At 38.9% G+C, this 24197-nt stretch overlaps 1 protein-coding gene across 4 annotated transcripts in view; it reads right to left on the bottom strand.

Moving 5' to 3' along the window:
* LOC126470135 (microtubule-associated serine/threonine-protein kinase 2) overlaps positions 1–24197 on the bottom strand; it is a 268713-nt gene that overhangs the window by 143409 nt on the left and 101107 nt on the right. For all 4 annotated transcript variants that reach the window (XM_050097751.1, XM_050097750.1, XM_050097749.1 and 1 more), the window contains exon 10: positions 15597–15709. In XM_050097751.1, the coding sequence (XP_049953708.1) occupies positions 15597–15709 (113 nt within the window). The remainder of the gene's footprint in view (positions 1–15596; positions 15710–24197) is intronic.

Here is a 24197-nt window from a genome sequence, read left to right as displayed (position 1 = left end):
TGATTCTAAATGTATATTATGCAAGATACAGTTACATATTTGACAAGTATTGCAAATTTGCTTTGGAAAGGCATTACAACACCATGCAGAAAGAATTTAAAAGATTTAATTGATGATGAAAGAGCAAAAAATTACAACAATCAACAGAAAGGACTCATTGTTCTGTACATCAAGACGTACTTTGTGTTAAATTTGCAGGTATGGAGCATGTGGTGAAACTGGTGGTATGAATAGTAAATTTTCAGAAGTTGCATGCATTATTCCACTGTCAGCTGCAACAGTTTTCAATGGAACTAAACAAAGAGCATTGAGGCTTTACAGAGTACAGCGAAGTATGTTGTTTAAGTCTAGGGGGCATGCCTGGATTATTTTTCGATTTAAAAATCATGACTGTTAAATTTACGAAAGAAAAAGAAGAGCAACAACAAAAATTAGAACATCTGGAATGGATTGCAGACGTCGAATTTTAAGTGGACTGGATTGCACACTGCCTATAGTAAGACACTGCAAAATAAGGAACTACTATTTCTCATTTGATGAGGATGCATTTACATAGAAAATCGCATTGCAGAAGGGGCATATTCTATCAAAAAAACACCGTCCATTTCCCTAAGCTCACTGGTGTTAAAGAAAATGCAAGGTTTGAAAAAGTCATTGTGGCCTTGAAAGACGTACAAGGATAGTTTGCTAAACAGAAGGAGAGGCACATAGCAATCAGTCGCAATCTTATTAGTTTTTATTACTCTTGCATATCTAGATTTCGGCTATAAATAGTTATCTTCAGTTCTTGGTGTTATCCTGTTCGAAATGCATTGTTGAACACAATATGCTGGATGGTTTTAGTACTTTATGGAATCAATGTTGGTAAGAGTCTGCCAAGCTGGGCAAGTTCAATGTATTATAAATATGAAAATCTAAGGATCAGATGTGCTAAAACCATCCAGCATATTCTGTTTAACAAAGCGTGTATTGCAAATACAATAACACCAAACGCTGAAGATGGCTATTTATAGCCGAAATCTATATATGCAAGAGTAACAAAAACTAATGGCACTCTGCCTGATTGCTGTGTGCCATTACTCCCTTATAGTCTGTGGGCACTGGGCACAACAGTTTCTTATGGAATCAAAGTTAGTTTGTCCATGGTTTGAGTATACTGCGAATATCAACTGTTTTTGAGATTCTTTGCCATTTCAGTTGAAAGCACCACTGTGTATATGCAGACAGAACTGAATGATCTGCGGTGTAATTCCCATTTGAAAATAAATTCGTTTCTGTACTTTTTCTTACCCTGGAAGAGTTTCCAAGTCTCCATAATGATGCTGCAAACATCATAAAACATTTGCATCAACATGTGTGGGTGAAAGGCTGAATATGAAATTAAATAAGTCGCAATTACGTGGCAGACTGAGTGTGAGCATTGGTGAAATTGTCAGTGTATGTCTGTATGCCGCCAGTTTGTACAAGATAATAATTATATTATGTCTTCAGAATGCCAAATATAATTGAATAATACTGAAAATTTGTTTTGTTTGTGATTATGTTGTTAAGACATACGAAACTAAGTCATATGCAGTGCGACAGCATTGCCATTTAAATGCAGTAGATTCACATCCCCCTCACACACACACTCTTTCAGACAGCAAGATGTGGCTGTGGCTGTGGTATAGTGTTCAGCCAGGCAAGATAGAGATGGCATGCAGACCATCTCTGATCTAACAGAACTAAGGGTGGTCCCAGAACCCAGGTGGCAAGCATCATTCATCCAAATATGAGTTACAATTTGCAGCCTGTGCTTTCAACAGGCCCTTGGATGAGACTTGCCAGCAAACATACCATGTGTAAACTGGCCTACCTTCCAGACCTGTCTGCTATTTTCCTGATGGTTTCATTACCAACCTAATGTTGGAGCTCCCAATGACCTACATACCCAACCACTACACTTGTCTGAACTTGACACAAAAATTATCTACTGGCCTAGCTTCAGGCATCTCATGCTGGTTCAGGTGTGCTGTCAACACTGGATAGCACCTAATCTCTCTTTACAAAGGCATAAGGAGTAGCCATGTAGCCAGTACCCACATTTGCCTTCCACACAAAGAGGAGCAAACACTCCACTGTCCAATTACCAATTACTCACTCTAGAGTGAGGGTGAACCACTCACGTTATATGCATTAGAAGTTTGCTGACATCAGAATTTCCAGTGGATTTCAAAGGCACTACATACGCTGCAGCTTTTATCGTAGGTGTCCCAATGTTGATGCAGCTTCAAATCTACTGATCATGGCCAGCAATACTTTTTATGGACAGTAACCATTTCCCTCATGTCCAAATACAATGTCCTACTTGCAAAACTATACAATAACACAAAAGACTGAAAGTGTTGGAGACAGTGACAAACTAAAAACTGTTTGCAACAACAAGAGATCAAACTAAACAACGACTGCACTGTAGGTAACGAAAAACTGAGCTAAAAAAGATTGTGATCTGCCCATAATAAACAAGAAAATAAAAAGTAGCCCTAGTGGTTAAACAGTGGTAAAATTTATACTACTATTCACATTCAATGAAATCAAAAATGCAAGCTACTGTATGAGCAATGACTTGTTCAAGACTACTACACAGCACATCAGCACTACACAGCACATCAGCAGACATCAATCCACAATTACGGATGTCTGTCCAGAGTCATAACTTTATTAATGTGCAACATGTTTACACAAATGGGGTGGGCATTTTCCATATATGGTCCATGTTGGGACAATAACAATTGATGATGACCACAGAATAAACAAAAGATGAACCATGTTGCCATCTTAGCAAACACAGGTTCTACCTCTAGGGGACACAGCAATTGTTGTAATTAATTTATTCAGCTCACAATACCTAGTGCTGATGATGGTGTTGACCGGTGCTTTAAATCTCAATCATGTTGCCACCATGGCACTGAATATTTGAGGATGGTCCCAGTGGTGAGCTACTGGTCAAATACACAGGTGTCCAAAATTAAAACAATAAACTGAAATTTTGCAAGGTTGCATTTATTTTGCCACAAAACAGAATAAGCAGGTGATAAGAAGAAACAACATAAAGAATACATAATATAACAGCAACATGCATAACAGTAGATGAAAATGTTCTTCGATTTTTTCCAACTTAACAGATTTGCACACACATTCTGACAACTGGTTAATGTACTCACTATCAGGTGTGCCCACCTCTGGCAGCAATACAGGCCTGACAACAACTGAGCAAGCAGTGAATAATGTCTTCAGTCTCCTGTGAAACTGGCTGCAAGTCTTGGAGAATGGTTGGTGGATGCTGGCATGATGCAACCTGTCTCCCTGGTGCATCTCAAACACACACTATGGGATTCAAATCAGGAGAGTGAGCAAGCCACACCATGCATTCAGTATCTTCAATTTCCAACAGAACATCACCTACTCATGCTCTATGAAGTCAAGCATCAGTAAGAAGTCTGGGCACACAGCACCTCGCAACAACCCTACTAGAGGTTCCACAACCTCGTCACGATACCTGACAGCAGTTAAACCTTTATGATTCACCCATACAATTTCATGAAGAGCTGTTCGAGTGGTCAGTATAATCCCCGGCCACACCATTAGTGAATCTCCTCAATATCCATCTCTTTCCACAATGTTTGGGGATCAAAATAGTGTTCCACATCTTCTTCAGATGCGAATCCATTGAGAATCACTCTCCAGACCAAATAGGGACTCATGTGTGAAATGAACATTGGCCCACTGCTTGACTGTCCAGATGGCATATTGACAACTCCACTCTAGATGTTACCTTCTGTGAAGATGCATCAGAGGCACACGTACAGCAGGTCTCTGACAACAAAGGCTACACTGTCGAAGCCTTCTCTACACAATTTTCCTTGATACAACATGTCCAGATGATGCTCCAAGGTCAGATGCCAGTTGCTGTGCAGTACTAAGGCAGTACTGTTGTGCCCTTAGAGCAAAATAATGGTCCTCTCTTTCTGATGTCACACATGGTTGGCCCTGCCCTGGTCTTCAGGATACAGTTTCGATCTCTATAAACTGTCGCCACAGCCAAGAAACAACAGAAAGATTCACATTAAGCCATCAGCCCACAAGTTTGTAACTGTCCTGCTTCCATTCTTCCCATGGCCCTCCACCGAAGAGAGTCTGGTAGGCATCTCCCTTGTGCCATACTGCCATACTGTGACTGCGTACGCAGAAATTGTGGATGTGGGACTATCCGGCAAACACCACTCCATTTGATAGGTGCCCTGTCATCATCATTGGCATGGTTTTCCATTGACCAAAATTCCACCTTCTATGCAGAACATGATCATACAGACATCTGTTGACAGTTTGTATTCATATCATGAATTAGGCACAGGATGGGGAAATAGCAGTTTGTTGCTTTAGTTTTGGACACCAGTGTAAATCAAATAATACGTGAACTGTGGTGGTTTATATGTAGTTATTGTCTTCTAGTGATTGAACAATGCTTTTTATCTAGAAGTGTTTGTGTGAGGTTAGTAGCAGGTAAATATTGCCTGCCTTCAATATTGGCACTGAATATTTGAGGATGGTCCCAGTGGTGAGCTACTGGTCAAATACACAGGTGTCCAAAATTAAAACAATAAACTGAAATTTTGCAAGGTTGCATTTATTTTGCCACAAAACAGAATAAGCAGGTGATAAGAAGAAACAACATAAAGAATACATAATATAACAGCAACATGCATAACAGTAGATGAAAATGTTCTTCGATTTTTTCCAACTTAACAGATTTGCACACACATTCTGACAACTGGTTAATGTACTCACTATCAGGTGTGCCCACCTCTGGCAGCAATACAGGCCTGACAACAACTGAGCAAGCAGTGAATAATGTCTTCAGTCTCCTGTGAAACTGGCTGCAAGTCTTGGAGAATGGTTGGTGGATGCTGGCATGATGCAACCTGTCTCCCTGGTGCATCTCAAACACACACTATGGGATTCAAATCAGGAGAGTGAGCAAGCCACACCATGCATTCAGTATCTTCAATTTCCAACAGAACATCACCTACTCATGCTCTATGAAGTCAAGCATCAGTAAGAAGTCTGGGCACACAGCACCTCGCAACAACCCTACTAGAGGTTCCACAACCTCGTCACGATACCTGACAGCAGTTAAACCTTCTAGTGATTGAACAATGCTTTTTATCTAGAAGTGTTTGTGTGAGGTTAGTAGCAGGTAAATATTGCCTGCCTTCAAATAATAGACTAATTGAAACTTCCTGGCAGATTAAAACTGTATGCCGGACTGACACTCGAACTCGGGACCTTTGCATTTTGCGGGCAAGTGCTCTACCTGCTGGAGGACGGGTCGTAAGTCGTTCTTGGGTAGCTCAGTTGGTAGAGCACTTGCCCGAGAAAGGCAAAGGTCCTGAGTTCGAGTCTCGGTCCAGTATACAGTTTTAATCTGCCAGGAAGTTTCATATCAGCACACACTCCATTGGAGAGTGGAAATCTCATTCTGGAATAGACTAATTACTTTCAATACATAGCACCAGAAACTCCTGTCTATTTCTCTTGGTGCTTGACAACAGGCTTATTCACAGTGTTTCCATATGGCAAATTTTGTTCCCATTACAACCGCTTCCACCCCTTTGTACAGATTTTTTTGTCCCCTCAACCTTCTGCTTTACACTCATCTCTCAAATCATGCAGTGTACCATCACACTTTTTTCACTTTTTAATGCCAGTATAAATGCTATCACAACATATTTACAATAATTTTCTCAAAGTTATTTGTAACACTACAATGAACGTATATCTAGTGAATATTAATGCTTAAAAGAGCCCAGGTTTTATGTAAACATATAAACCACCGAAAACCACATTTCTGAAGTTGATTAACTATAAAGATCGACACCATTAGTTATTTTATTTTAATAGGTATCCAGACAAGTCTCCCTGTGACTCGACAAATAATTTTCTAGTTGTTAGGCTTCAACTGCAGTTGTCATTCATCATTTACACTAGGCTCTGTTCGCTGGGCTAGCTCATTTGACAGTCTTTGGTGCAAGGTCGTGTCTCCATGGTACTGACTGAATGACATAAGCATCAGTGTCTATCAGTTAACTCATGAGTGGGCAGTGCTCTTGGTTGGGGAACTGGACTTTCTCACAAGAACCCAGCAGGTCCAACAGGTGCACCAAAAAATCTGTTGCACATTTCCTGCCTAGCAGTGTAGTGTGGGGTGCAGTGATTTACATCAATCCTGTTTGTGTGCTTTTAGTTACTAGTGTCTGGCAGTTCAGTTTTTGTATTTAGTAATATATTTAGTTATTCAGAAGTGATGAATAAGCATTCTACACCGCAAAAAAATGCGCACAATCTGAAGAAGCAGTATGTGCAAAGCAAAGAGCGTTTGGTCATCTCTAACATAATTACAGCTCGTATTAAAGAGTTAACACAAAAATAACTAATGGCCAATACTGCAACTCCCAATCAAAGTGCTGCAAGCTATACAAATGTCAGACTTGGTGATCCAGAATGCTTCCACTCCACCAATTGAGCTTTAGTTTAGATGTCATATCCATAAAATCATGTTTCATTACCTGATATGACCAATTTCAATAGTTCTGCACTATTGCCTTCATCTAGTGACTCCTGAGCAGCTTGCATTAATCACTATTTTTGTTCGAAATTCAATAATTTTGGAACAAATTTACATCTGAAATAATTTCATTACATGAACCAATTGATACATCAACATCATTAGTGACTTCTCTGATTGTGATTCAGTGATTATTCAGAATCAATTCTTTCACTTTTTCCACAATTTCATCAGTTGATGTGCTGGGGTGTCCTTGATGCTTGTCTTCAACATCTCAACAACCTCATTTGAAATGTTTATATCACTGGTAAATCCTTACTTATAGCTGAATCATCAAAAGCAATAGATAACATTTCCGAAAAATTGATGTTCTTTATTCTGTTATTACAGCAAAATTCAATTCAAATTCTCTGATCAATTTGTATACAAAATAAATAATCACTGATACCACCAAAACATGTGTAATATTCTTGACAGCTGACAACAGACTAAGTATTTGGTACAGCTATGATTGTACTTTTCAGACATGTTTACCAACACAATGACAAAAAATTCTTGTTAATTGCTAAATTACAGATACTCCATTACTTTTTGGACACTACTGCTATAGCAAGAATTGTTGCGTTTCAATGCAGACTGTCTAAGAAAACTTCTACCTCTTAATGGAAACACAACATAAGAATGAGCCTTGAAATACTACATAACTGCACTATACCGAGTTGAAAATCCTATGGGAATGTATTAATCAGTTTAGGAGGAGTTTGTAGATGAACCTGCACGTCAGACGAACAGGCATTCTGTTCCATATTTGTAGACTATATATGAATCCTGACTTACTACTTCTGTTCCTATGTTAATGTAATTTAGTCTCTAATGTTATGTTTCTTCTAACTTCCGCTTAATGTTAACTCATTTATACCTAAAAATAAATGCTTCCTGGACATAGGTGCACACTACATCACCACTGATATAAAGTGCTCACAACAGGACTGGAAAAATGATTTGAAACACACTGTGACGTACCTGGATAGGCAGAGTGGGGTCTCACCAGCTCACTCAAGAGTTAACAGACTATACTACATTGCCTAGCACCTATTTGTACAAGGCCTGCTTTTAGCAAGGCAGCCATAAGTATCTATCTCCTCATAAATCTTTCTGCAAAACAGATATGAAAATACCATCCACCAACATTTCTTCCTTGATATCTTCCCATCCCCATGAGTTTTGAAGCCAAGGAATGTTTACTGGATTCCTTGACCTATTACAACTACTTTTAGTAAGAAGATATCAGGACACAAGACACTATGTGGTACTGCTGAAGCCCAGCCCTTGATGGCTCACCCATCTTCATCTTCACAGAATGAGGAGTTATATTTTTTATGCTCTGCTGAAACTTAACAGAGTGAGGGCAGGGCGGGGTGCAAAGACAACTGTTGGTAAACCAGGATGAAGTAAGAAGTCTCAAAGTGTAGTAACACCTTTCAACATTGATTGAATTAGACATTACTTACAACATATGCAAGAAAACTAGTGTCTCAGAAGAGAGGGACGGAACAATTAAAATGGGTTGCACATACAATAAGTTATTTACAAGCTTTGTGGTATTGCTCATCGCTGATCTGTGGAGTTTTTCACTGTCTAATCATCTGACATCCCTACATTCCTATTTGCCAACTGATTGTCCTAACCATTACATCAAGGTGCCAAAGGGTCGGCAACTCCCTGCATAATTCATTTACAGCCTCAGCTAGGTATATAATCTGGCCTGTTACAATACACCGCAAGGATGTTAACCAACTCTGAAACAGCCAAGGGACTTTTGCTTTTCAATAGTGGGCGACAACTCACTCATCTGCCAGGTGAATACCTGTAATGTATCACGCAACTGGAGTTGGGGCCCACATGGATTCATAAACATGAAACTGATCTGCCAACAGCAAGCAGCTCTGGGGTGTACTGGACATTTGTTTAATTTTCTTGTTTCATGCAAAATACAAAATAATATTTGGTTTGTTTGTTAGTTTTTCTGTTATGGGATTAACTACAAGTCACTTTTCCTTCACACAATATGTTTCCAACTCTCAAAATTTTATCATTGTTGGTTTACCCTTCCGATGTCTGGTAATCAGTACAATGGCTGATAAAACATGAGTATCATTATGTAACTGGCACCTAGCAAAAATAACCACTTTATAATTTGTTTTATTTATTACAGTTTCTATGTTGGTAGGAAGAATGTCTGCACCACTGTGTATCACACGGGCTACTCACCACTTTATTTATTTTGAGCACACTGTTCAATTTGGAATAAACATTATTTGTCCCAGGCCTCCTGTACTCACCAAAATTAGTGTTACAGTTATCTGCACAAAACGTGGCAATCTTGTAAACTAAATTATGCTTTCTTAAGGTGCCCAGGACATAACAAGCTAATAGTTCTGTTTTTTTTCTAGATCAATGTTATGAAAAAAGATTATTTTGCACTGAGTACCTTTGGTAGGTGTGAAGTACCTAACTATAAGTGGGACAAATTATAAGCTTTTTTCGATTTGATGTATGAACCATGACTGACACACACTCACTCACTCACTCACTCACTCTCTCTCTCTCTCTCTCTCTCTCTCTCTATCTATCTCTCTTAGTATCTATAAGTTCTGATTGCACTTCATACATCACATATGGTGATAAAACATTCACTAAAACTGACACACTTTGTCCTGGGAAATGTGAATTTCTTCTCAAAAAGTTCTCTAATGTGCAGTCTACTGAAGAGAATGAATGTCTATGTTTTGCAGTGTAAAATCCACACAGAACTACTTCAACAGAGATGCATTTATCTTGCTCAGTTTGTAGTCATTTCATATTTACATAGGAAGTTACGCTACTGGAAGTTACGCTACTGGAAGTTACGCTACTGGAAGTTACGCTACTGGAAGTTACGCTACTGGAAGTTACGCTACTGGAAGTTACGCTACTGGAAGTTACGCTACTGGAAGTTACGCTACTGGAAGTTACGCTACTGGAAGTTACGCTACTGGAAGTTACGCTACTGGAAGTTACGCTACTGGAAGTTACGCTACTGGAAGTTACGCTACTGGAAGTTACGCTACTGGAAGTTACGCTACTGGAAGTTACGCTACTGGAAGTTACGCTACTGGAAGTTACGCTACTGGAAGTTACGCTACTGGAAGTTACGCTACTGGAAGTTCCCAAGGAAACTGCAAGCCTGTGCTGCTGCTTCTTAATGTGTTGCATTATATGGACTCGTCCTTCATCTTCAGTGGAGAAAACATTTCTATATGTTGCATTTTGCTTCAAGAAAGGAAATTTTACAAGTTTCAGAGAAAGCACATTTTCTTTTCTCCATATTAACAGACATGTTTCTCTAACGAAGTGAACAACAAACAGTAGAATGCGTTGGCACAAGCTTGCTGTGCCACCATTGTTACAAGCTGTTCTCTACTTTTTACTGACTTTTCGGTAGAAATCAGAAGACCGAGCTGCTTGCAGCTACTTTCAATCTATGGGATCTAACAGTATGTAGCTAATTCATATTCATTACGACAGATATGCACAGCATTTGAACATTAACATCGCTATAACGACCTATCACTAAACCAGTTACTTCTGTGCATACTTTCTACCATAAAAAAAGTGATCAATACGAAGTTTTCGCCAGAGTTGCCTGCACTGAGCAAGATAATGGAAAGTCTTCTCTCTGTTCCTCTACTGTCCAAGTTATTTTCACTCTCCACTTTCATTACAGCTCAAGAGCAAAGAAAATGTAATATCTAAAATGTGACCTCCAGTGATCATGTTCCCTTGAACGTTCAAGTTGCTCCTGGATCTTAGTAAGAATATATGAAAAAGTATGAGACAAAACCGATGCATAAAACAAATAAAATCCCAAAGAGAACTAAATGAAAAAGTTAAAGTTTTTGACAAGTAAGGGCTTACAGAAAAACGGGACTTTGGTGACCAGTTTATCAGGACAAAAAAAAAAAAAAAAAAAAATACACACTATTGGCAGGTATGTAAACAATTAGTGTTACAATTCTCTGTGACACACAGAATGGTTACAAGAGTGCACTGATGCAGTTTGTGTTTAGTGTTGTTACTGGGCCTCATGGTGTATATAAAACTGGAAACAGCATGTGATGTTGGGCAATCACTGTGAAGAGGTGGAGTTGCCACATTCTCTTGTGAGACAGCACTATTAGCACCTGAAAGAGGTTTATAGGGACCTCATTTTGGGTCTACATTTGGGCTGCTGGTCAAATCGTACAATAGCCAGATTTATGGGGGTGTCCAGATTAGACAGTCATCAAAATGTCTGTAAATCATGTCTAACCATCAGTATCATTACAGTATTGTACACCAAACATATCTTAACCCACATCTGCACATGCCATCCAAGACCAAGCAATTGACTCCCTGCACCGTTTTGTGTCAGCCCACACCATTGGGTCAGAGACTAGCAGCATACAGACTAGGGAATTATCACCGCATGCATAATATGCTGTTGTACAACAATATAAATAGCTGTGTTTGGATTGGTGCCATCACTGAGAAGTAAGAAATGCCGATAACTGGCACTGCACTGTGTTGTCTTCAGCAATGACTCATGGTTCTGCACTACATGGATGACCACCCTCACTGAGTATACTGGCAACCTGGGGAGAGGTTCCATTCTTGCCACGTATTACCCTGATGTAGTGGTGTCTGGGGCCATCGGGTACAACTTGAGGTCACGGCTGCGTGTGACTGAGGGAACCCTGACAGCACAACCCTATGACACTGACACCCCATCCTCATCAATCATCCTCATATTTTATCTCTCATGCAATAATATCAAAGTTTCATTTTTTTTTCAGGAGGACAATACTCATCCATACATGGTGTGTCTCTCTAGAAACTGTTTGCGAGGTGCAGAGGTAGTCCTATGACCAGCTAGATCCCCAGATCTGTCCCTGATAGAACATATGTGGGGCCAACTTGGATGTCAACTTCTTCCCAGTACTAGTATATGGGGTACCAAGAACCAGTTACAATAGTTGTGGACCAGCTCACCTCAGGATAGGATACAAATGTTTTATGAAATTTTTCCCAACTGGATCCAGGGCAGGAGGGGCACTATGTTAAACTAATAATTCTTCGTAAATTGGACTCGACATTGCAATCACTGAAGTAACATCACATACCTTCTCAACCCATTAAGTTTCATTTTATTTCCTCCTCCCCTTCTGGGTGGACCACTTTTTTCTCAGGCAGTGTATGTAGGTGCATTTAAAAACGGATAACTTTCCAGATAAGTTGTTCAGTTTATACGGGCATGAAAAGGAAACAGAGGTTGAGACGGAAGTGAGACAGGGTTGTGGCCTATCCCTGATGTTATTCAATCTGTACATTGAGCAAGCAGTAAAGAATACCAAAGAAAAATTTGGGGGAAGGAATTAAAGTTCTGGGAGAAGAAATAAAATCTTTTCTGTTTACTGACGACATTTTTATTCTGTTAGAGACAGCAAAGGACTTAGAAGAGTGCTTGAACATTGTCTTGAAAGGATGATATAAGATAAACATTAACAAAAGCAAAAGAAGAGTAAACGAATGTAGTTGAACTAAATCAGATGTAGTATGAAGAGCTGCATCAGAGCAGTCTTCAGACTCAAACCCACAACTGCAGCAACATCAGTTTGTTTCACAAATAATTAATTGATGCATCTCATCAGTTACAAAATGTTTGCAAACTTCCCAAGTGCATTTTCCTGTCAAATTGTTTATTATAGTGTGACTAAAGCCCCACGTGGCTTCAATAAAACTTAAATATTCTACATAGCATGCTGTCACTCTGTTTCAAGCAATTTTGCACTAGTCTGGCAAAATATTATCAATATCACCATCCTGAGCTACACATACACACTCAATGGCTTCTATGGTTTCACTTACTGTATTGACCATTTGATTTGCAACATCTGGAAGTAATGAACTATGATGGGCAAATTTGTAGGAAATAAAAGGTTATCAGCAACACACAGAGCTGTCTATAAAACAGAAGGAACCAGTTGGGTTGAGTTGTTTGGGGGGGGGGGGAGGAGTCCAGACAGCGAGGTCATCGGTCTCATCAGATTAGGGAAGAACGGGGACGGAAGTCAGTCGTGCCCTTTCAAAGGAACCATCCTGGCATTTGCCTGGAGTGATTTAGGGAAATCACGGAAAACCTAAATCAGGATTGCCAGATGCGGGAATGAACCGTCATCCTCCCTAATGCGAGTCCAGTGTGCTAGCCACTGCGTAGGAACCAGATGATTTACACTTGGTTTAAAATCTTAATATTTACAAGAGCAGTCTACCTTTAATTTACTTTTTCTTTCACAGTTGGCAGTCACCATTGCCATCACTATCATCTGCACATTCTCTTATTTTGAAGAAGGCTGGCACTCTTATGAGAGGTAATTATTGACGAGATTGTCACCACCTTCTTCTTCTAACCAGCAGTTACATCCACAATTCATATAGATACTCTTATTTCCTCTTGATAGCTTCTTACATAGGACAAGACCACTGACAGTTAAGGGCAGACAGAACTGGAAAATATGATGTTTGTGGCAGGATTCTTGGTAGGATATATACTAATCTTTATGGTAGGTCCATTAAGAGGGATACTGAGTGTCAGGCTTGATTTCAGAAAGATTCAGATTTCATTAATTACTACTACCTTCTTAGCAGATAAGTTCTATATCTGCAACTATGTAAAAGGGTGTTTGAATGTAAAAGAAGCAAATGGTGTCAGTCAGTCCAACAAAGTATCCTCAGTAGAGATTTTTTGTCATTCTTTATTCGTTTATGTGCTACAATGGATCTGTTTTTTGTTGTCCTGTACAGTCTAGTATGCCCTATTCTTGACATCTGCATGCACATTTCACTACATACCTCTTGCTTTTTCATAAAAGTATTTCTAAAAAAAATTATTTACTATAGTAAATACACACGAGTGAAAATGCAAAGTTCATTTAGTGAAATATGCACATAATAAACAGTGACTACCAGTTAAAAGTATAAGACAAAAGGTAGGGCTATAGATAGTGATATACTGAATTTAATGTGTTTGGCTGTCAAGAAGGCAATCTGCAAAGCCTTCAGTGACTACCTTAGCAGGATCTTAGCAAAAGATCTCTCACAAAATCCTGAGAAATTCTGGTATTATGTACAGATTGCTAATGTTTTTTTCCATTTTAACCATAATATAATGTAGATCCTCAAACAAAAAAACTATGCCTAGTGGTTGGTAGAAAGCATTGGTCACACCCATTTACAAGAAGAGTGGTGAAAGTGCTCCACAAAACTACCGTCCAATCGCACTGACATCTGTCTGCTGTAGAAACCCAGAATATATTCCAATTTGAAATATAATGAGATATCTGAAACAGAATAACCTCCTCCTTCGCAACCACTACTGATTCTGAAAACAATGATCATGCAAAACCCAAAATGCTCTTTTATAACATGGCACACTGAAAGGCTTGCATCAAGTCAATCAAATGTATGCATGACAATTTTTATAAACAAAAGTATGATTACATGGGGCATTAAACTAAATTTATTACTGGATTGAAGATCTCTTGATAAGGAGGATGGAGTATGTTATCTTGGATGGAGAGTCGTTAACAGTAAGAGCAGTAACTTCAGGCATGTGCCTGGAAAGTGTACTGGGACCCTTGCTGAATCATGCTCTTTACACAATGCAGAAAAGTAGTATGCTAGGGCTACAACATCACTAAATCATACCTAGAATCAGTCAACTAGTACCTGTACCTGGATGTAACAGTTTTAGGGATATGAAATGAAATGATCATATAAGCTCAGTTGCAGGAAATGTCAGTAAAATACTTTGGATCATTGGCAGAACATCTTCATGAGAGAGTGCTTACAAATCACTTGTGCACTCCACACCAAACAGAAGTAACATGGCATATTGGACATACACAAAGAAGAGTGGCACAATTGGTCACAAGTTCGTTTGACTCACACAAGAGCACCATGGATATACTGAAAAACTTGAATTGACAGGCGTGTGAAGATAGATGGCAATTACCCTGCGAAAGCCTGCTTAGAAAATTTCAAGAACCAGTATTAAATGACACATGCTGTGATATTCTTCAGCCTCCTGGATATAACATACCAATACCACAGTGATCAGGAAGACAAGATTAGACTAATTCCAGTAAGCATAGAGGCATTTAGTCAGTCATTTTTCCCATGCTACACACACAACTGTAATGAGAATAAATCCTACCATGTGGTAGCATGATAAGCACCCTCTGCCATGCACTTCACAGAGGTCTGTGGAATGTGTATATAGATGTAGATCATGTAATGTTAAATGAAACATTGACATCACAAGGTTAATGAAAGACAATTTTCATATTAAATAAAAAATAAAGTCATAAAAAGACAGAAAACTAAATTAAATCCTAGCTGCATACTTCCAGTTCGTTTTATAAATGTAAATGCTGAGAACAGATTACCTTTGACCATCTGGGACAACCAAACACAGTTCCATTACAGCAAGTATGTGAAGAAAGGAGCACACAGATTCACTAAGAGAACTTTCAAAAATAAAAGAAGCAAAACTTATCTGTCAGACATCATTTTATTCCATCAATGAGATGAAACTTATACGCTCATAAGATTCTAATAGATTCTACAATTAAGAAATGACAGAAGGTACATAAAATGATAAAATCAGAAACGCTGTACTGATATTCATTTAAAAAAAGATGATGATTCCGCATATTTCCATTTCCATGACTAGTGGTACACTAAGGATTATTTGGAGTAAGTAGGTAATCAGGCTGTTACACTTCATTTTATGTACAATCACAACACGCAACCATACACCACACTTTCTATGCATAGAAAATATGCAACTTTTGTAAGTATCGTTAAACTAAGGTTCACTGTCCAACAGTTTCACCTATGCAACAAAGTTTACCTTTGAATCTTTAGAGTCCTTAGCAGCTGGTAAGGGACACACTGCTGTTGTGGAAACTCTTTCTTCTGTAACCGCAGCTCTGTTTTCCATCTTATTTAATCCCTCCTGTAATTCTGAGCAAAATTAAGAGAATTTCAGCACAGAAGTCATCAAATAAATACATTAATTGAAAAAGTTATTGCTAAACAACATATGGCCATGATGTGATTAATAAGAGAGAAGCAAATAAGTGAGTGAACAACATGAAATTATGTCTTTACTACATACTTTCAGTTCATTTTATAGAACTGCAAACTATGATATGTTTTAGATACATAAAGAACATTAGTACAAAATATAATCGGGACAAAAAGCAACTGTTAAAGGCCATCCAATATAAACCATGCTTCCTAAGTTAACACATCTTTGAGATAAACAAAACATTAGAAATATTAAAAATGTGAGCACTAAAAAGATGGTAAGGCACAAGCAATGCAATCATATAAATACTAAGATACCAGATAAATAACCATGGGCAGTGGGAGTCATTTATCACACACTGGAAATCAGAAATCAGGCCATTCAGTATGGCTTGTGGTATTGCCTTCGTTTGCTTGACAAGTGTCTTCTGGAGGTCAACAATAGTCAATAGTCTGTGGTGATGGTATTAAGCCTGAAAACCTCCTGTCTCAAGCGTATAATACGTGTGGAATTAAATTTCAGTCTGGTACTTGAGCTGGCCACTCTAGGCATTTGATGTCCTTATGTTGTAGGAACTCTTGTCACCTAGCCAGCCATGTGTAGTTACAAATTATCATCCAACACATGGACTGAAGTCTACACACGCATCCCTAAGGACCAATGAAACCCACGAAACATGGGCACTTGCATACAGGCGTCTAACACAATGTATAAGAATACAGTTGTCACCAAATCAATCCCTTTGCACGATGTTGACAGTGTTGTAATAGGTCCCAGGTATACATTACATAATGACAGTCATTTAGGTAAATCACAACTCATCCACATACAGGACAATATCTCACTGTTCCAGGGTTCACTCACTCATGGTGTGCTATGCATACAGAGCACGAACTAAAAGCTGCTAATACACAATATGAAAGGAGATATCTTACGCAGAGAGCTGTAAAGTGTTTAGCCACAACAGGTGTTGTGCTGGTTGGGTTTCTTTGCCTATTTAACCCTGCATTGCTACTGGTGGGTCTCCCGGACCCTGACTTGTGTGAGCTATTCGTTTTCATTAGGTTCACAACACTGCACACGAGCAGCGTTCCTTGTAGCTTCCTACCTTACACATATGTGTCATTTCCTCGTCAAGTGATGGCGGAAGTCCACTGTCTAGGAGTGCTTGTAGCATGTTTGTGTCTGCCAGACTGACCATAGCAAGTAGGTAAGTACTTGTTGGGGCTATAGGACCCAGAGTAGCAATGTTGGTATCGTTTGTCCCAACACAAATACGTTTGTAGCATACATTCAAATTGCTGAATCAGCCTATTTATTTCAGACGAGGGCTATAATGGATGTAACAGAGGATCAGTGTAATGTTGCACTGCAAAATGAAATCTTTAATGACGAATCAGGTACCGAAGTTGGAGACGTAGACGTTGAACTATATAGTGAACATGATACGGAAAGCAATTAAAGTGAGGATGACAGTGATAGATATCAGAACAATAAGAGATATTTTGTTGGTAAGGACAAGCATACTACATGGATGAAAGACATTTTTATTTCTTTTATTTACACATCAAGTTCCGTAGGACCAAATTGAGGAGCAAATCTCCAAGGTAATGGAATGTGTCAGTACGTGAAATTACAACATAAAAGTAATAACAGATAAAAATAAATGTTTATGAACACGAAAAAAGTCAGTCCACAAGTTTAAGTAAACACAATCAACAATACAATAAGAATCAGCTTAATTTTTCAAGAAACTCCTCGACAGAATAGAAGGAGTGACCCCATGAGGAAACTCTGCAGTTTCGATTTGAAAGTGCGTGGATTACTGCTAAGATTTTTGAATTCAAGTGGTAGCTTATCGAAAATGGATGCAGCAGTATACTGCACACCTTTCTGCATAAGAGTTAAGAAAGTCCGATCCAAATGCAGGTTTGATTTCTGCCAAGTATTAACCGAGTGAAAGCTGCTTATTCTTGGCAATAAGCTGATATTGTTAACAAGAAATGGCAGTAAGGAATATATATATTGAGAGGCCAATGTCAAAATACCCAGACTCGTGAACAGGGGTCAACAAGAGGTTCGTGAACTTACACCACTTATTGCCCGAACTGCCCGTTTCTGAGCCAAAAATATCCTTTTAGAATGGGAAGAGTTACCCCAAAATATAATACCATATGACGTAAGTGAATGAAAATAAGCAAAGTAGACCAATTTTAATGTCAAACAATCACTCACTTCTGATACCGTTCAAATAGTAAAAATGACAGTATTAAGTCTTTGAACAAGATCCTGGACGTGGGCTTTCCACAACAGCTTATTATCTATCTGAACACCTAGAAATTTGAACTGCTCAGTTTCACTAATCATACGCCCGTTCGGTGAAATTAAAATGTCACGTTTTGTTGAATTGTGTGTTAGAAACTTTAAAAACTGTGTCTTACAGTGATTTAGCATTAGTTTATTTTCTACAAGCCATGAACTTAGGTCATGTACTGCACTATTTGAAACCGAGCCAATGTTGCACCCAACATCCTTTACTACCAAGCTAGTGTCATCAGCAGACAAATATTTTAGTTACCTGTAATACTAGAGGGCATATCATTTATATAAATAAGGAACAGGAGTGACCCCAACACTGATCCCTGGGGCACCCCCCACTTGACAGTATCCCACTCAGACCCCACATCACAGCCGTTATCAACATTGCGAATAATGACCTTTTGCTGCCTGTTGCTAAAGTAAGAGGTGAACCAATTGTGAGCTACTCCCCATGTTCCATAATGGTCCAGCTCCTGGAGCAATATTTTGTGATCAACACAATCAAATGCCTTAGTTAAATCAAAAAATATGTCAAGCATTCAAAACCTTTTGTTTAGCCCATCCAGTATCTTACAGAGAAAGGAGAATATAGCATTTTCAGTTGTTAAGCGACTTCTAAAGCCGAACTGTACATTTGATAGCAAATCGTGTGATATAAAATGATCAATTATCCTTACATACACAGCCTTTTCAATAACTTTTGCAAACACTGATGGCATAGAAATAGTTCTAAAATTATCTACATTATTCCTTTCACCCTTTTTATAAACCAACTTTACTACTGAGCACTTTAATCGCTCAGGAAACTGACCAACCCTAAAGGAAAAATTACAAATATGGCTAAATACAGGACTAACATGTACAGCACAGTACTTTAATATTCTGCTAGACACTCCATCATAACCATGAGAGTACTTAGTCTTCAGTGATTTAATTATTGACTCAATCTCCCCCTTGTCTGTATCACAGAGGAGTATTTCAGACATCAATCTCAAAAAGGCATTTGCCAAGAAAGTTATATGATTTCCTGTAGAAACAATTTTTATTTAATTCACCAGCAATGCTCAGGAAATGAGTTATAAATACTGTGTATACATCTAATTTATCAGCAACAGAAATATTTTTACTACGAACTGACTTTATATCGTCGACCTTGTGCTGCTGACCAGAGACTTCCTTCACAACTGACCATATGGTTTTAATTTTATACTGTGAATTAGCTATTCTATTTGCATACCACATACTCTTTGCCTTCATAATAACATTTTTAAGCACCTTTAGCACCTTACAATACTATTCGTAATGGGCTACTGTAGCTCGATTTTGACTACTTCTAACATTTTGATATAATTCCCGCTTTGTTCTACAAGATATCCATATTCCACTAGTCAGCCACCCGGGCTGCCTATTACTGCTAGTACCCCATTTAGAACGTTCTAATGGAAAGCAACTCTCAAAGAGCATGAGAAATGTGTTAAGGAAAGCATTGTATGTATCACCTATGTTATCGGCACTATAAACATCCTGCCACTCCTGTTCCTTGACAAGGTTTAAAAAACACTCTATTGCTGTTGAATTAACTTTCCTACATAGTTTGTAATTAAATATGACATTGGTTTGAGTAGAAAAGCCTTTTACTGTTAAAATTTGTGCATCATCGTCTGAAAGGCCATTCACGCTTTTACTAACAGACTGCTCATCTAGTAATGAAGAATGAATAAAAACATTGTCTATGGCTGTGCTACAGTTCCCCTGCATCCTAGTTGGAAAAAACACAACTGCATCAGATCATATGAATTTAAGAGATCTACCAACATACTTTTTCTTGCACCATCATATACAAAATTAATATTGAAGTCACCACATATAACTAATTTCTGGTACTTCCTACAAAGTGAATGTTCCCTACTTCTCGTATTGGAATGAGGTGACGTAATATTGTGTCTCATGTTCCTGGTGTGAGGGATATGGCAAAGAATAAGAGGACAGATGTAGAAATATGGCAGCTGTTTTTCACAGATGAAATAATGGATGAAGTAGTGGTACATGCTAACCAATATATCGAATCCGCTAAGTCGAGATACTCTTCGTCTCAGACCTTCATTCATGAGACACATAAGGATGAAATTGAAGCATGTCTTGGTCTGTTGAATTTGGGTGGAATCTACAAGGTTGGTAGGGTTATTTTAGAAGAATCTGGGACAGAGATGGAACAGGATTGGAATTATTCTACTCTACAATGACCCCACAGAGATTCAGGTTTCTGGCAAAGTGTCTTAGATCTGACGATAAGTCAATGAGGTCCGACAGGCGAAAAGAGGGTAAATTGGCTCCTATATGAAATATATTTGATTTGTTCACCAAAAACTGCACAGCACACTATCCTCATGGAGAATATGTCACTGTAGATGAAATGCTTGTCAAATTTCAAGGACAATGTAGTTTTCGAATGTACATTCCTTCCAAACCTGGCAAATATGGAATAAAAGTGTTCAATCCAGCTGATGCAAGAATGGCGTGCTTGTCAAATTTGGAAGTTTATTTAGGTGAGCAGCAAGATGGAGTGCATAAGTTGAGTAATCAAGCAGCTGATGTCATCAAAAGGTTGTGTAATCATATTTCGAAAACATCAAGGAACATAATGATGGATAACTGGTTTACGAGACATGAACTGGTCCTGTCACTTCTAAAACACCATAAATTAACACTTTTGGGAACAGTAAGGAAGAACAAGATGGAAATTCCCCCAGAATTCATGAACACAAGAGGTAGAAATGCTTTTACAAGTATATTTGGCTTTCAGAAGACATGCACATTAGTGAGTCATGTACCTAAGAAAAACAGGTGCCTACTTCTTTTTAATGAACACTATGTACCATGACAACAAAATAGATGCAACAACTGGGGAAGAAATGAAGGCAGAGATGATAACTCTGAATAATGCTACTAAGGGTGGGGTAGATTTAGTAGATCAGATGTGTACCACCTATGATGTAACAAGAACAACTAGAAGGTGGCCATTGACCTTACTCTTTTGCTAACTGAATGTAGCAGGCATAAACAGTCTCGTCATCTTCAGAACTAACAACCAGGGGGAGACCACGAGGAGAGACTTTCTGAAATCGCTTGGGAAGGCTCCTGTCAGAGGCCAATTACTACAAAGGGCTGGCAGTAAGCATATCAACCGACCTCTCAAAAGATCTGTCAACAGACTGGCGGGGGTCGAATAGCAAGACGATGAGAGTGAGAACCAGAGTATGGTGCCTTAAAGAGGACGGTGCTATGGGTGCGAAGCTAGCACAAGGCAATATATTTGTTACAATTCCTCTAAGTTTGGTTGTCTCAAAAAACACTCACTTTTATTTGTAAAGACTGCATGTAGTGGCCTGCTGTGGTAAAACAACATGTGGAAACAGTATGTTCCAAAGACATTGTGGAAACTGAGTTTGGTTTTTGCAGCTTTCATTGTTCTACTTTGCGTGCTATGACACACGACATTCACACTGTGTAACCATTTTTGTCCTGTATGGTTTTTAATCACTGCATAATGCAATAAAGAGCTGTAATGGTATACTGCATTGAAATCAAACGATTTAGGTCTAGGATCAGATCACCAAGTCCAAAAAAAAAACAATCTCAGCTATGCATTTCTATAAATTGAATAACTACAACCAAATGTACATTGTTCCACCATTGATATTAGCTATAAATACATAACATTATGTCCATTTAACCTCATAGATACATTGGTTGGTATAGTCCTGCACTGAACAAAAGCTTTTGTTAAGTGCACAAGTATACAACACAAATACACATACACATCAAGTACCTTCAGTCATCTACTGAAAGATGTTACATGTGTATACAGTCAATAAGTTTCCCATTGTCCACCAGACTGATGACATATTTTCTGCAACATGAGTATCACAACAAAATATGCCTATACATCCTGGGACACACTTGCTAACACATTTTTATGTTCCTGGATAAGTCATGTCATACTTTCATGCTGGCCTTCATGTTCCCACGACCATTGATTTCACATTATACTGTACGATGAAGGAGCCTGTCTGTGGACATAAGGTTCACAATATCGATGAATTGAAGAACAAAATAAAGACTGCAACCCCATTGTTACTGAGTAACAAGTATATTTGGGCTTTGAACAGTTCAAAACCATCGTACAATATGCATTTTATGAGTATATGCCAAGCAAGATCATAAGAGATGGAAAAGAGCCACCGTGGTACAACAACCGAGTTAGAAAACTGCTGCGGAAGCAAAGGGAACTTCACAGCAAACATAAACATAGCCAAAGGCTTGCAGACAAACAAAAGTTACACTACGCGAAATGTAGTGCGAGGAGGGCCATGCGAGAGGCGTTCAATGAATTCGAAAGTAAAGTTCTATGTACTGACTTGGCAAAAAATCCTAAGAAATTTTGGTCTTATGTCAAAGTGGTAGGTGGATTAAAACAAAATGCCTAGACTCTCTGTGACCAAAATGGTACTGAAACAGAGGATGACACTCTAAAGGTCGAAATACTAAATGTCTTTTTCCAAAGCTGTTTCACAAAGGAAGACTGCTCTGTAGTTCCCTCTCTAGAGTGTCGCACAGATGACAAAATGGTAGATATCGAAATAGATGACAGAGGGATAGTAAAACAATCAAAATCGCTCAAAAGAGGAAAGGCCGCTGGACCTGATGGGATACCAGTTCGATTGTACACAGAGTACGTGAAGGAACTTGCCCCCCCTCCCCCCCCTTCTTGCAGCGGTGTACCATAGGTCTCTAGTAGAGCGTAGTGTTCCGAAGGATTGGAAAAGGGCACAGGTCATCCCCATTTTCAAGAAGGGACGTCGAACAGATGTACAGAACTATAGACCTATATCTCTAACGTCGATCAGTTGTAGAATTCTGAAACACATATTATGTTCGAGTATAATGACTTTTCTGGAGACTAGAAATCTACTCTGTAGGAATCAGCATGGGTTTCGAAAAAGACGGTCGTGTGAAACCCAGCTTGCGCTATTCGTCCACGAGACTCAGAGGGCCATAGACACAGGTTCCCAGGTAGATGCCGTGTTTCTTGACATCCGCAAGGCATTCGATACAACCCCACAGTCGTTTAATGAGCAAAGTAAGAGCATATGGACTATCAGACCAATTGTGTGATTCGATTGAAGAGTTCCTAGATAACAGAATGCAGCATGTCATTCTAAATGGAGAGAAGTCTTCCAAAGTAAGAGTGATTTCAGGTGTACTGCAAGGGAGTGTCGTAGGACACATAAATGACCTTGTGGATAATATCGGAAGTTCACCGAGGCTTTTTGTGGATGATGCTGTAGTATATCGAGAGGTTGTAACAATGGAAAATTGCACTGAAATGCAGGAGGATCTGCAATGAACTGACGCATGGTGCAGGGAATGGATATTGAATCTCAATGTAGACAAGTGTAATGTGCTGCAAATACATAGAAAGAAAGATCCTTTATCATTTAGCTACAATATAGCAGGTCAGCAACTGGAAGACGTTAATTCCATAAATTATCTGGGAGTACGCATTAGGAATGATTTAAAATGGAATGATCATATAAAGTTGATCGTTGGTAAAGCAGATGCCAGACTGAGATTCATTGGAAGAATCCTAACGAAATGCAATCCGAAAACAACGGAAGTAGGTTACAGTACACTTGTTCGCCCACTGCTTGAATATTGCTCACCAGTGTGGGATCCGTACCAGATACGGCTGATAGAAGAGAGAGAGAGAAGATCCAACGGAGAGCAGCGCGCTTTGTTACAGGATCATTTAGTAATCGCGAAAGCGTTACGGAGATGATAGATAAACTCCAGTGGAAGACTCTACAGGAGAGACGCTCAGTAGCTTTTGTTGAAGTTTCGAGAACATACCTTCACCTAGGAGTCAAGCAGTATATTGCTCCTTCCTATTTATATCTTGCGAAAAGAGCACGAGGATAAAATCAGAGAGATTAGAGCCCACACAGAGGCATACCGACAATCTTTCTTTCCACGAACAATATGAGACTGGAACAGAAGGGAGAACCGATAGAGGTACTCAAGGTACCCTCCGACACGCACCAT

The sequence above is a fragment of the Schistocerca serialis genome, chromosome 3, assembly GCF_023864345.2.
Source record: "Schistocerca serialis cubense isolate TAMUIC-IGC-003099 chromosome 3, iqSchSeri2.2, whole genome shotgun sequence".
Classification (NCBI taxonomy): domain Eukaryota; kingdom Metazoa; phylum Arthropoda; class Insecta; order Orthoptera; family Acrididae; genus Schistocerca; species Schistocerca serialis.
This window is presented reverse-complemented; position numbering and strand designations above follow the sequence as displayed.